Source organism: Emydura macquarii, unplaced genomic scaffold, assembly GCF_026122565.2.
Source record: "Emydura macquarii macquarii isolate MOO-44397 ecotype Brisbane River unplaced genomic scaffold, CSIRO-AGI_Emac_v2 contig_3692, whole genome shotgun sequence".
NCBI lineage: Eukaryota > Metazoa > Chordata > Testudines > Chelidae > Emydura > Emydura macquarii.
The window spans coordinates 1,151,207-1,165,452 of NW_027133829.1; the positions used below are offsets into that span (position 1 = coordinate 1,151,207).

Here is a 14,246-nt window from a genome sequence, read left to right on the forward strand (position 1 = left end):
CGGTGGAGCACTCTGCACCGACGACACGCTCGGTGCCGCCGGAGACCTGGAGGGCTCGGAGTCGGGTCAAAGTGCTGACTCCATTAGCATAGCCTTCAGGCAGGCATCGTGCTCCTTTTGTGTCTGGGGTTTGAAGGCTTGGCAAATTTTGCATTTTTCCTTGCGATGCAGTTCCCCGAGGCATCAAAGGCATCTGTCATGTGGATCATTGACAGCGAAGGCCTTTGCACAAGTCGCACAGGCTTTAAACCCGGTAGAGCCCGGCATGGTCCAGTCCAAGCCCCTAAGGGCTAATGCCCTATTTAACACTATAACTACTTAACACTATTTACTCAACACTACAACTACTTAACACTAATCTAACTATAACAATTGAACAAAGAACAAGGGTTGCTACTTGCTTGTGCTAGCAAGGGGCAAGCGTTCCAGCTACCGTCACGGACAGAAAGAAGGAACTGAGGACACGCGGGGTCGGTGGCGCCATATATACCGCGGTATGAGCGTGGCACACCAGGGGGCGCCGGAGCTGACCCTGCGGGGTTGCTAGAGCAAAAAAGCTTCTGGAGACTCGTGCACGGGGTGCGCACTCACCTATGTTGGAATGCATATGAGCAATCACTCGAAGAGAGAATCAGTCAGATTGTCCAACTCTGAATGTGATTTATATTATAAATATGACTTTATATATGTATCATACACATAATTAATGGTCACCTATAAAAATCTGCCACTTTAATATAACACTTAACTAAATCAAACTTACATGTTATTTACAGTATGAAGAGCATTTCCTAAAGTAATAAGGAAGCAGTATATAAAAATACAAGAGATAATGAACCTTTTCTATAAATTTAAAGTAAAACTGGCCAATTTGTAAGAGTAATCATTCTTTGTGCACATATATCAAAGCTCTAAAGGGAATAATATCAGTTAACTGTAGAGTGAGTGCCTGGAAAATATTTCCTTGCCCACATAACTATTAAAATTATCCCCAAGTCTGGACCTTTGGCCTTGGCACAATTCAGGAATGGAGGCATGAAAGTGGCTTTAAGATATCTTCCTTCCCCCACTCCCAACCTTGTTGTGAAAGGGTCACCAGGTCAGTGCTGAAAGTACAGTTTAGATCAGCTTCGGGGTTTTGTGATGCCAGAATGGAGGCCAAATTTGCCAAATGATGTCATCTTAATTTATTAGAAACGTAAGTAGAAAAACTGTAAAGAGTAAAACTTTTACAAAGTTAAATTGATTTAGAAAATAAGACTGCCCTACATTTAATGCTATGCCACATTATCTATATAAAGAGCAGTGTGTCAAGAAATCAAGTATTTTAAAAGTTTCCTGAAAGAATCCCACTGCTTGAGAATGCATGGAAGTTATGCACGCAATGTAATGCAACAGGAGAGACTGAACTGTACTCTTACATTGTTGTCCCTATTCTTTAGTGACCTGAAATATGAATGAGACTGTGCATGAATACTATTTTTTCTGATTACAGTTAAAGATTCAATGAGAAACGGATTTAAAAATGGAGATACTTTAAAGGTTTTATTAAAAGTTACAAACAAATAAAAAGTGAACTGCTGCAAACAGTCACCCAATAAAGGAAAACTTGGAATATTGGAGTACTTACAGAAGTTTTTGTTTCCTTAAACCAGTTTTCTCATGTTTTTATACAGTATTTCAAATTCAGGAAAAAGCTAATAAGCTAATCACCTGCAGCTCAGAAAAAAAGTATTTAGATTATTTTCCTGGTCAGAAACTATAGTGATGAGTATAATGTAAAAATTTAGTTGGATAGTTACTGAAAGAAATATAGCTGTTGAGACAAAGGGTACGTCTATACTGACGGCGGCAAAGTCGCCGCTGTCAGATCGAGCTTTCTGGATCGACTGAGGGGTCAGTGTAGACCCGCTCAATCGATCGGGAAGTTGACGCAGTAAATCCACCCCCTCAAGTGGCGTTGCGCTGTGTTGACGGGTGCAGTTCAGTGACGACAACGCACAGAAGGGAAGCACAGCAGTTGACGCTAGTTACGCAAGCTACTCTGCGTATCTTGCGTAACTCCTGTCGACTGCCGCCGAATTTCCAGGTAAATGTAGACCAGGGCAAAGGAATTCAGATAACTGGTAAAAGGACAGTATTGACAATTCCCCACTGAATTACCTTGTGCTCACATAAAAACAGAAAAGATTAATTAATCCATCTTGTTCTCACATTTCCAGGTGCCATACATCTTTGACTGTAAGAAGAGATTAACAGGTGGTATGATGTTATATCTGACAGGCAAGATAAAACCCGTTCAACACATTGAAAAATTAGTTCATGTGGAAAGTTAATGGCTGTGCTTCAAAAGAAGACATACAGCAGCATCCTCTCAAGAGGTATCATCTTGTTCTGTTCCATATTTTCAGGCCTGTTTTTCTTGTCAGATGTGGAAGAAACAAAGCTTTCTGCAAATTTGATAAAACTTTTCTAAGGAAAAAGTCTATTATAAAAGCCATCTTCAAAGTAGTTATTTGCTTCAAACAATTTTGAATAAGAATCTCATACTGAAAATTTAATCTGTTGCTATTGAATATTTTATTATATTGCATTTTCTGTAAAATGCTGTAAACTTTAAGAGCACTGTACTTGTAACTGAACGATTTTATCAGTGGCTTGAGTAAGATGGACACAAAGTCCATCAATGTGAAAACTGTCTATGCTAACAGGTGGAGAAGCAAAATTAGCTGTATTGTGCAGTGAATGTCTTAATAGCTAAAACTGTTGTATGCAGTGTTGTAGCTGTGTCAGTTCCAGAATATTAGAGACACAAGGTGGGTGAGGTAATACCTTTTGACCTGGAGGAAGAGTCCTGTATAGCTCAAAAGCTTGTCTCTCACCAACAGAAGTTGGCCCAGTAAAAGATACTACCTCACCCACCTTGTCTCTTTAATATTTAAAGAATTATAGGTAGTTAAGGAGAAAAAACTGTTCCTTTCCCCCCCTTTGACTGGAGAGGTATTAATTTGGCCACTTCACCTTGAATGGACTCTTAAAATTTGTGTTAATTACTTACGCTAAACAATCTGTTCCGTTTCGTATTTAGCTATGACACTATAAGTATATCTACACTACAGTTAAAAACCGGCAGCCAGCCCATGCCAGCTGATTAGGGCTCACAATGCTCAAGGAAAGGTGTTGTTTAATTGTGCTGTAGATGTTAGGCTTGGGCTGGAACCTAGGCTCTAGGACCCTGCAAGGTGGGAGGGTCCCAGAGCTCGGCTGCAGACCAAACCTGAACATCTACAGTGAAATTTAGCAGCCCTTTAGCCTGAGCCGTCCAAGTCACCTGGCAAGGGGCAGCCATGGGTGTCTAACTGCACCGTAGAACATACCCTCGGAGTACATTTCCCAGACCTGAAGAAGAGCTTTGTGTAAGCTCAAAAGCTTGTCTCTCTCACCAATGAAAGTTGGTTCAATAAATTATATTACCTCACCCACCTTGTCTCCCTAATATCCTAAGACGAACATAGCTACAACAACACTGCATAGAACTAAATTATTCAAATAATATAAAAAAAACTTAAGATTTGAAAAACTAAGCATGACTAGAGATCATGAAAAAGAAATCCAAAGTGGATTGCTTTGCCATCAACTCAGCAACTCAGTTATACTCTATTAAAACTCAGTTATACTCTATTCAAACCAGCATCTATTTTATACAGTGAGTATGTAAAGGAAGAATCAATCCTCAGTAAACAGAGAAGTTCAATATTAGCATGCATTGTTGCCAGATATCGACATGTTAGCAGAATGACAGTACTTGGCTCTCTCTGAAGCCTGAATTTCTCCTGTCTGGCTATCTATAATGAAATGACAGTAAGACAGGTACAGAAGTAGGAACCAAATTAAAGAACAGCTACTGCATAGTTAAAGTCTGTGTTAAAAATTCTTCAGTACCTCCATACATTTCCTACTGTGATGACTGAGAATTCTTAGAGGAAATCTCCCTGTAGAAATTAAGTTATACCATACTTAAAACTCTGGGACTGATAAAAAACAATTGTGATGATATATTTACAGAATTTAGTATTTATAATTTAGCTTTGAAGCAAAGTGGAAATTCTTACAAAACAAACTACTGAACCTTCTCACTGTAACAGAGGTCCCTTGACTAGCAAGAAATAAGATGCAGAATCTTTTCTTATGACTATATGGAAAAATGGTTTAAGTGATAATGTTAGGATGGAATTGATTATTCTCTTGGGAATTGATTATTCTCTTAAGAATACATTCATGTTGGCATCCATGGAATACAAGATTCTGACAATATAACTGCAGCCTATAAGCTCCAAAGGTAAACAAGCTCTTCCATGATACCTGTCTGCTGATTGCAAATAGACATTTACAGTCCTTCAGGCATGACGACTGCAACCTGTCATCTCATTTTACATGCATCTGTCATCTAATTATCAGGTGTCAGATCTTTTCTGTTCTTGCCTACAGTATCCAAGCCTCACATTTACAATATTTCTCTAGAAGTAGTAGTGATTACTAACTCTTTTTTGACCTTTTCACATATAAAATATATGACACATCCTGTTGTCCACAAGTCATATTATACAACTTTTACATTGGTTGTCTTCTTATGGTGAGAGCACAATTTGTGTTTCAGACTCTGTCAGACTTTATATTATACTCCCATGTATCCTATTGTGATGTTAAGGCAATTTTTTTGCTACATAATTTCAACAAATGGCATAAAGAACAAAAAAACCATTTTGCAGACAGTACTTCAGTGCTGGAATGAAAGCAGGCTTCCCTAACAAAAGAAATGGAACATATATAGTAATATTGTGCCTAGTTAAACCAAGTATTGTGGAGTAGTCATGTTCTAAAGAAAAGGCCCAGTGGATTTATTAGTAGATATGATACCTGACATACTAGCAAATTAGTAAAAGTAACCTTCCCAAGTGACTACACATGTGCATTAAGGGTATTTACTGAAGACAAAATTTCCAATTAAAAGCCTCTAATTAACATACATCCTCATTTTATAGACATAATAATAAAAGAATGTGCTATTGGTAATTCCAGTAGAATTGGATTAGCTTTCAAAATATAACACAGCTTTCAAAATCATGAACCCATGTAAATTGGCACTGACTGGAACATGTGGGTAATAGTAACCTTCTCTGATAGAAATCCAAATTCCCTTTTATCTTTCTGCAGGCATCTTTCCCTTGCCAGCATAAATTTTTCACAGGCTACCACGTTTTGAGTGAATTGGACAGCAGTATGGGAACCATATACAGATGGCGATGCAGACTTATGCCTGCATAAGGAATATGTATCCTTTAGAGTGGGATTTTCAAAAATTCTCAATATTGGCCTAACACTGCTCATACTGAAGTCAATGGTAGAATATCCCATTATCCCAGATATGACAGGAAAAAAAGGCAAGACACCAGGGATTATGGTTTAACAAAGCCATAACTTCATTAATTTAACACATCTGGGAAACTCTGGCAGTAACTCATCCAGTGCAGGACAACATTTCTTCCATAATCCATACCACCTGGGGGAAAGGCTGCCCTGAGCACCCTCCCTCACCCTCCAAACTTTTAACCTGGTAGGGCACAAATTCTGGCACCCCACTGCCCTCCCTTTGTACAAAGGTTGAGGGGATGGGAAAAACAAGTTGTGGCCCCTCACCGTAGTAGATATTAGGAGCCCCAGCTTCACCCTCCATCTTCTTTATGGGATAACCTCCCCTAATCCTTATTGCAATTCTAGTTTATCAGGGAAGCAGAACCTCGATTAAGTGCGTGCCTACACTAGATACTTGCCAAGTTGCAACAACATGAATGCAAAATGACAATTTATGCTCTTGGTCCCTGGGCTAATAAGAGAAAGGGAAAAAAACCCAGATTGCCCACACGATCTGGCAATGAGGGAAAAATTCCTTCCTAGATCCCAAAAAGGGCAACTAATATGATGCCTACAGAAAGAGTCACAAATGCAGTCCTCTAATTTCCAGAGTGTGCATGAGTGTATTGGGGAGTGGGTGCCCCAGACAGGGCAAAGGGCTTATAAGGCCATCTTTAGGTGCATGGGAGCCAACAGACTTCAATGCATCTTTATATCTAGCCAATCCACCAAGGTGATCCCTTCTATGCTCCCCAAGCCAACAAAATCCTTAAAAGGGTCCATAGGTTTCCTTTTTTCTGTTGGCCCAAACAAAGTCTCCCCACTTTAGAGAAAGAGAGAGTGAGAAAAAGAATATTAACTTCAGTGATGCAGAGTTAGGCCAAAGCCGAGCATTTCTGAAAATCCCACCCCTAATCTTTACAAAGCTTCTAGTTATTAAATGTTACATTTGTCATTATGTCTAATTACCGACAATAAAGAGGAACTGACTTTCCTTCAAAAATCAAGTATGTTACACAGAAAACAAAAATCTTAAGAAATTCATGAAATAAAAAGCATATTTCAATATAGAATTTCTTAACACACTTCAATATAGTCCTACAAATTAAACTGTCATCTTATGGACAAAATGCAAATGAAATTGACTTTTTTATTATTATGAAATACCATGACTATAGTTAAGAAAAACAGTCGAATAACGAATAAACTAAATCTCAAGAAATAACAACTCTTAAAAACCAGGTAGCCCATGTCATCAACATTTTTGTTTAGATACAATATTAAGTATTTGAGGTATTTACTATTTTAAACCTATTTAATTTCCCCAAAAGATAGGAAAGGGACAATAAATCAAAATCAGTTTCATGGAACCAAGAGTTACAATATTATAATACTATTTTGACAAAGCACAAACCAACATTTATTAATGGTTATTGAATGTAATTGATGTTAAATGTAAAGTTGACATTCAGGTGGACAGTACTTGTATTTTTGATTCAACAGCATAGGAACTGACAATCTGTCACATAACTCTTAGAAGAGAAGTAACAGATACTTTAGAATTTTCCACCATTGTATTACACCAATTTTCCCATATGCTTTAACAAGTATGAAAATGATTAAAAAATGGTTAGCAGCCAAGAAAACCACAATGAAAGATATCTGGTTTCAGATCTGCATTTAAAACCAACTCTGCATGATATTATGGAATACACTACCACAAATCTCAACACAAATTAATGTTTCCTGAAATATCACATCAATTAGCTTTTACTGGCTGACAAATTACTCCATTACAAAAAATGTGTAACACTATTCTGGAGCACTAGCTCATGTGTACCTAAGATACATATTAAACCTATTTTGGGGACTTTAGAGATTTCAGTTATTAACAGAAAATTTAAATTAATTATTTTCATTAGACACACACAGTGATGATTTTAATATTCTTCCAATTCACATATGAAAGCACTTCAAATTTGTTTTATTTTTTTTTCTTTTCTTTTCTAACTCTTGGATGAATAATTGACTTAATATTTTAAAAATATGTTTTTGCTACAATTCTTGTAAGAAATAATTTTACTTCCTTATGACCTACCCTCCATAAGCAGTAAGTAAGTATCAGGAAAAAGCAATGTGACCTTTCATTTGTCAAATATTTTCTGAATCATTGCATGGCGACATTAGAAAGATACTATAATAACTACACAAAGACAAAATGATCAATGATATAACTCTCCTAACCTTGTACTGTGCTCAGCAGACTTTATATTGATGAATGACAGATGACTAGAGGAAAAAAGCATTTTGAAAAGTGTCAGTTTTGAAGTAAATTTGTACTGTCTGTCATTGGCTCTTGTTATTACCTCTACCATCACAATAAAATGGCACAGAGATTAGTGTGCTGGGATGGCAAGTGAAAGAGGAAATAAGAAACTTTATTCTCCTTATTACTCCCTTCACTCAGCAAGTTACCAAGATGTAACAGAGTTTACTATAATATTTTAGTCGATGTAATTCACAGGGCTTGTTTCACATTATAGAATATCAGTTATTACCTAAAAGTGAGTACATTTCATTCCCTAATACTTAAGTATTATGCCTGTATTGCAGTATTTTAAAAAGCTTTTGAGAACCTCAATGAATAATAAAAGATTTTTTTATTTGACCTCCTTTTAATTGCAAATAAAGTTGTCATACTGAAATGCTTCCAAAATCAATAAAATACTGAAGACAATGCTTTCCTACAGTTCTGGAGAAAACATGTCTGGTCCTGAAAGCAAAATTCTAAGTCTTGTTTTCTGACCAGGAGGAGATTGTTCTCTTTTCTAGATGCTTCAATTTCCTGATATGGAGAGAGGAAGAGACTTCGTAGGCTGTATATTTATGGATAAGAAAGGCCACTCTCTGCCAAATTTCTATCATTAGGCTCTCAGCCAAGAGGACTCTGATATAGAGATGAAGCCTAGAGAGTAGAGTTCTCTAACCCATCTGTGACCATACACTCAGTACAATGGCTATGATACTGGTCAATGCTCTAACCATCTCCGCCTGGCCACAGAGGACTATAAACAGTAACCACGGGTCTGCAGCCAGGGCCAAAGTCCTCTTCTCCCAGCCAGGGAGTAGCAGGCAGAGGCAACCAGAGTGTCCCCCCCCTCTCTTACCTCTATCCAGACAGAAATAAACAGACACTAGGCACTCATCTAGGGGCCAGAAGACCAGCCAGAGCATCTATTCCCCAAGGTACAACTGAGAATATATTCAAAACAGTTCTGGAAATATCAGGGCAGATTCTAAGCTGCACCTGGTATGGCAGACTCTCACACAAATGTTATACCTCTGATTCTTTGCCCCGGACCTGGTGCAGATTACAGCTTGTGCCAGCTGACTAGCAACCATAATGGACTAAATACCAACTGTGGATGACCCATCTTTTGTAACTCAGACACTGAACTTGGGGATCTTACTGAATCCTCAGTTGCTTCTGGATATCTAGAGAGCTGCAGTAGCCAAGGATGCCTTTTATCATAATCGACTCTTGGGCAAGATTTGTCTTCCAGATTCATAACTGTTATCCATCTTTTTTCACCTCTTCACTGGATTACAATAATGCAGTTTATATGAGGCTGCATTTGAAGGCCATTCAAACTACAGCTATTGAATAGTATGGCTGCCTGCTTACCAAATTATATATATCACCAGGTGCTCTCCACATCACTTCTTTATTATCCTCTCTGGCTTCCAAGTTGTTCCTGGTTGCAATGTAAACTGTTGGTTTAGCTTATACAAACTTGAATGAGTTGGGTCCTGAATATCTCCACAGCCTACATCTCTTCTCATATGATACTGTGGCAGCTGAGATACAAACACAAGGAAGTGGAGGGAGGACACTTTAAGCAAGGGTATCTTTGAAATTTGCTCCCCTATTCATCTGAGTAAGCTGAAATCTGTTGACCCTTAGCTAGTGAAATGAATGAAAGGAAAAGTGTGAGGTCAGAGACTTTGAGTTGGAGAGGGTCCAAGAAGACTTTTTAGCCAGGTATCAGCCCGATTTTTTGGACAATTAGTATTTGAATTTTTATATAGATATAGATCAAATATATTGAAAGGAACAAACAACAAAGACTATATAAAAAGTACTAACTATATATTATCTGCTTTTAGTCCTCCTGGAGACAATCACAAAAACACTATTATGCCAACAAACTAATAAGAATATAACACTGAATTGAATTTTGAAAAATCTCAACCTTTAATAGGAAGAAACAAACTCCATCAATGATTAAGGGATAGTGAATTTAAGAAAAACTTTGAATAAATCGGTTGTGTGCCAATAAGAGACTTTTCTAACTTCTGTATAGTATGAGTGATGGTTCATTTTATCTAGCTCTCAATCACTTCTGAGATACTGTATAGATCAAAATGAGAAACCAAGTTGTGGATGTATAGGAAGTAGCTGAATGTTGTGCAGTATTAAACAATGTGACCTGTGGTTACATCTTGCTATTAGAAGCTAACAGAACAGTCAGAAAAGATTTTTCAGGCATTACATAAGCATTCTGGAGTAAATTATAATAGCCTACACAAATGCATGCATACATACATACAATGACCACAATAAACCATCTGGTAAAATAATTTTGCCTAACTAGCATTAAAGCAAATACAGAAACTATTTACTCCTTTTTAATTCTAGGAACAGCCCTTGAACAAATCAGTGAAACCATAGTTGAAGGGATTTATAGTCTCAACATCAATACCAACCAGTTAGAACAAAAGAGTCAAGAGAATTAGCTTTCTTTGATAAAACTTGACCAGGGCAGGGGGACCTGGTCCCACCCTCGACTCCGGGCACCAACCCAGGGACCCTACAAGTTGTAGCCTCATGCTGTGGCTTCAGGAAAGCTGCTAGCTTCCCTGGGTTACTTCCCCAAGCCCCTTGACTTAATGTCCATAACCTGCTCGGACAGGGGTCCTTCCTGGCCTTCTTGCCAGGGAAGGCTCTTGACCATTCACAGCCCCACTGGGCGTGGTAGTGCCCAAACCAAATGTCCAGTTCAATCTTTCCCTTCTGGCAGGGTCTCTCCCCTTAGGACTCCAGGCCTGGGAAAGGTCCTTTGCCCGCTTCAGGCAGGGTTTTCCCTCCCCTAGTCTTTGTACCTACAGGGTTCTCTTCTGCCAGCATTCTGTTTCTTCGCCTAAACCCTCCTGGTTCTTGACAGCATCTTCCCCGCTCACAGACTCTGGTAGCTCGCCTCACTCTCAACTCCAGCCACACCCTTTCTCTGGAGGAGAGGCTTTTAACAAGTCCTACGCAGGACCTTGATTGGCTCTAGGTGTGTTAATTAACCTGGAGTAATCCCTGCTCAGCTACCAGGGAAAAAGGGACTTGCTGAGCCTGGGACTAATATATTAGCCTTTCAGTACTCTCCAGTTGCCATCTAGTCTGACCTTGTCACACTACACAACGAAAAACATGGACAATACCACTAATCATTCTTACATTACCCTACCAATGTCCTTCATCCTTGTTCTGGATAGATCATTCCTTCAAAATTCAATCTCAATGCCCATTCATTCTTTGGTTGTCTTGAGACTGCCAGGAGTACTGCCAATTATGATGGCATATTTTGCAACGTGACTATTAGATCACTAGAAATTGAACTCACACCACCAACCACATATTCATTTTCTGTGAAACTGCATTTTACTTTATCCCTAAGGGTATTCAAGAAAAGATTGTACTGTCTAACTCTGTCCTCTAACAACCCCCTTATTCATCATTTAGCAAAGCTATGGACATTTATTTTTCTAGTGTCAAAAACCATTCCCTCAAATCCCTTAATAATTTGTTTTTGTTCTATGAATTCCTTCCAAATTTGCTAATTTCCTTCTAGTATTAAGGCGCTGGGAACTATATGAAGTCTCCTAGATGATGGTGCGTCAATGCCATGCAGAGAGAGGCAAACAACTTCCCAGTAGGTTGGTCATGACAAGAGGTGTTTAAGATAATGCCATGTAACAAATTAGATAAGGCTAAAAGCAAGAATGCTTCTATGCTCTCTTTTCTGATCTACAAAGGCATAAAAATGTCTAAGGTACTTTATATAACTATATATCAGTGGGAGTCTTATCTTTTTACCTCCAGAATAAAAAAGTTCACTACTTCAACTTTATTTAAAGTAGCTTTCTAAGGGAAACAAGTACAGTAAGTTATTTCATTCGCAACAGACTCAATTATATAGCTTCAGTTTACTTTGCACCACAATCAGGCTACACTGACTCTTATGCTTTCAATTTGGTCTGGAGTTAGACTTTAAATCTTGGAAGTTTAAGTTTAAAACAATCTAATCTCTTCTCTTTTGTAAATATTTTTATTCTTAAGTGTTATACAGTGACTAGTCCACAGCTCAAAGCTGCCACCTCTAGGTACTCTTCTGCTTCTTGCAATAAATTATTTTCCTATTGTTCAATTTCTTGACGATCTCAAAAAGTAAATCATCAAACTTTGTCCTAGAATGATTTAGAAACATTTTTAAAAGTCTGTAAACTTTTAATATAGTTCACCAGAAATTCTTTCACCTTACTCACATGTAAATATTCATTTGGCCCATACTATTTTCACAACTGATGGAACAACAATCTTATTCAATAATCTGTTTTATACTGCTGGCCCTCTATGTTCACTATTTACAGATTCTAATTACCAATAACTTTGGTTTTACTGAATATCTTCTCATCTACATGTGTGCCTACAACTCCCATTAGTATTATCAAGAGCTGTATGTCCACACTGAGGTTAAAATAGATCCCTACGTTATCAAAAAGCTCCTTTTATTACAATAATTACTGCTTTTTAACATCTTCTGTTTATTGCTGGTAAAAGAATCTTTAAAACAAATGCAGATTATTCTGCAAATCCCAAGCAAAGTATTTGTAGAGTGAAATTTAAAAGATTTAAATTATTTGTTTAAGCATTTATTAAATCACATACTACTAGAATGGTCACTATCTAAAAAGTTCACATTGGCCAAGAGCAGTAATAATAGGGAACAACAGGAAGTTTTGACTTTTAAAAAAAATACATTTACTGAAATTGTTTTATGTCAACTGAACTGGAAACCTTTTATTTACTAGGACCTAAATTCAAGATTATGTATTTCTCCTGCAAGAGTCAATGAGATTGCTAACATTTAAGGCTACCTAAAGAATTACAATGTATTCCCTGAATACCTTATGGTGCTTTAAGTGTTGGGGATGTCTCAAATTACAGCCCAAGAGGAACTGCTTTTAAAAACTGGACTTAATTATAACTCTGCATCTATATTCTGTTAATGGAAACAGGCTTTTTAATTTTAAAAAGCCTTTGAATTCACCTTCAAGAAAGTAGCACAACAACTTTCAGCTCTAGCACTTAATTCAGTTTTTCCTGAGATTCTGCAATAGCAGCAAGACTGCCAGAAGTTCAGTTTACCTATAAATCTTACAGTAAATGATATTACCATATTGCAATTTTCATTTTTAATACAACTATGGCCTTGCATGTGCTAGGAAGACGACAATGAAACTGAAATAAGTAAATGCACAAAAGTGTAATTCTCACCTCAACAGTTCAAATTACACAAAACCACAAGCTCCTATTCTGTACTGTTTCACTCACGGACTCAGTTTTCAGAGCTCAGGGTCAACTTGAAAACTGAATTACCAACTACATGAAGAAATGATACAACAGTCTTTCTAAGTATGGGCTGAACAAAAGCCTATAGCACCAGTGTATAAAAAAACTAGAAATGAGATTATCCTCACATTTTAAATTTACAGCCACCCACACTTTCAATTTCAGACTCCCATTTGCACAATATATGATCATTAACCTTGCATATAAAAGAATGAATTAAATATTAAAAGTATCCCAACCTGATATAAAGCAAGACTGTGTCCATATCTCTGGAGAGGCCCTTTTGATACAGGTACTACATTCCATATGTTGCTGTCTAAATTATAGCTAAAAGATAAACAGAAAAATAAACTTTTTATTATCTAGAATAAAATGTAGGGTTTACACATTTTTGGACACATGTAATTCTCTTGAATTTTACTTACGGGACATAAAACATTCAGAAAATAGGGATTTTATCTTGTTTTGGGCTTCAATATTCTAGTATGAAATTGTGAAAGCCAGAAAAATGTCATTTTATAGGCATATAGCTTATGTTACATAGTAAAATTATGATTATAAGGATCCATTTGGCCAACTCTATTTCATTATTCATATCCAATTTATTGAGGTATACAAATATGTTTCAGTGTGCCATAGTATTGTACTGCTACAATAGTTAATACATTGTTTAAAACATATACCATGTCCTTCAAAAAAGAAGGTGGAATGGGACTTCATTCTGTGCTTCTATCCAAAAGTAAAGTTACCTGAAGGCACAGTTCCTTTCCAAATTTTACCATCCATGCCAGGACTTGACGCCATCTAAAACTGATGTGCAGTGCTCATGTGCACTGCGAAATAACTAAGGTATTCCACCTGAGAGAGATTTTAGTAATGGAGTGAAGCAATTACTTTGTATATATCAGGTCAGATTCTATGGTCCAGCCAAGAAACCGTGGGAAAGGAGGAAGACACTTGGGGCAAAAGCAGCTTTAAGCCACTTTACTTTTCTGCTTCTCTCCTAATGGCTACTCTATTTTGCACCAGCTGCTAAAGGACCAGCTTTAGGCCTACTTTGTGCCAGCAGAGCAATACAAAACAGTCACAGCACACTGAGGTATTGGGCCTATAATTTGTAAAATGTTTTGGGATGAACATTGCTCTGTAAGTG

At 37.4% G+C, this 14,246-nt stretch overlaps 1 protein-coding gene across 5 annotated transcripts in view; it reads right to left on the reverse strand.

The window, feature by feature from the left end:
* Positions 1–14,246, reverse strand: part of ATRNL1 (attractin like 1) — a 944,263-nt gene that overhangs the window by 777,182 nt on the left and 152,835 nt on the right. For all 5 annotated transcript variants that reach the window (XM_067537030.1, XM_067537032.1, XM_067537033.1 and 2 more), the window contains exon 7: positions 13,333–13,420. In XM_067537030.1, the coding sequence (XP_067393131.1) occupies positions 13,333–13,420 (88 nt within the window). The remainder of the gene's footprint in view (positions 1–13,332; positions 13,421–14,246) is intronic.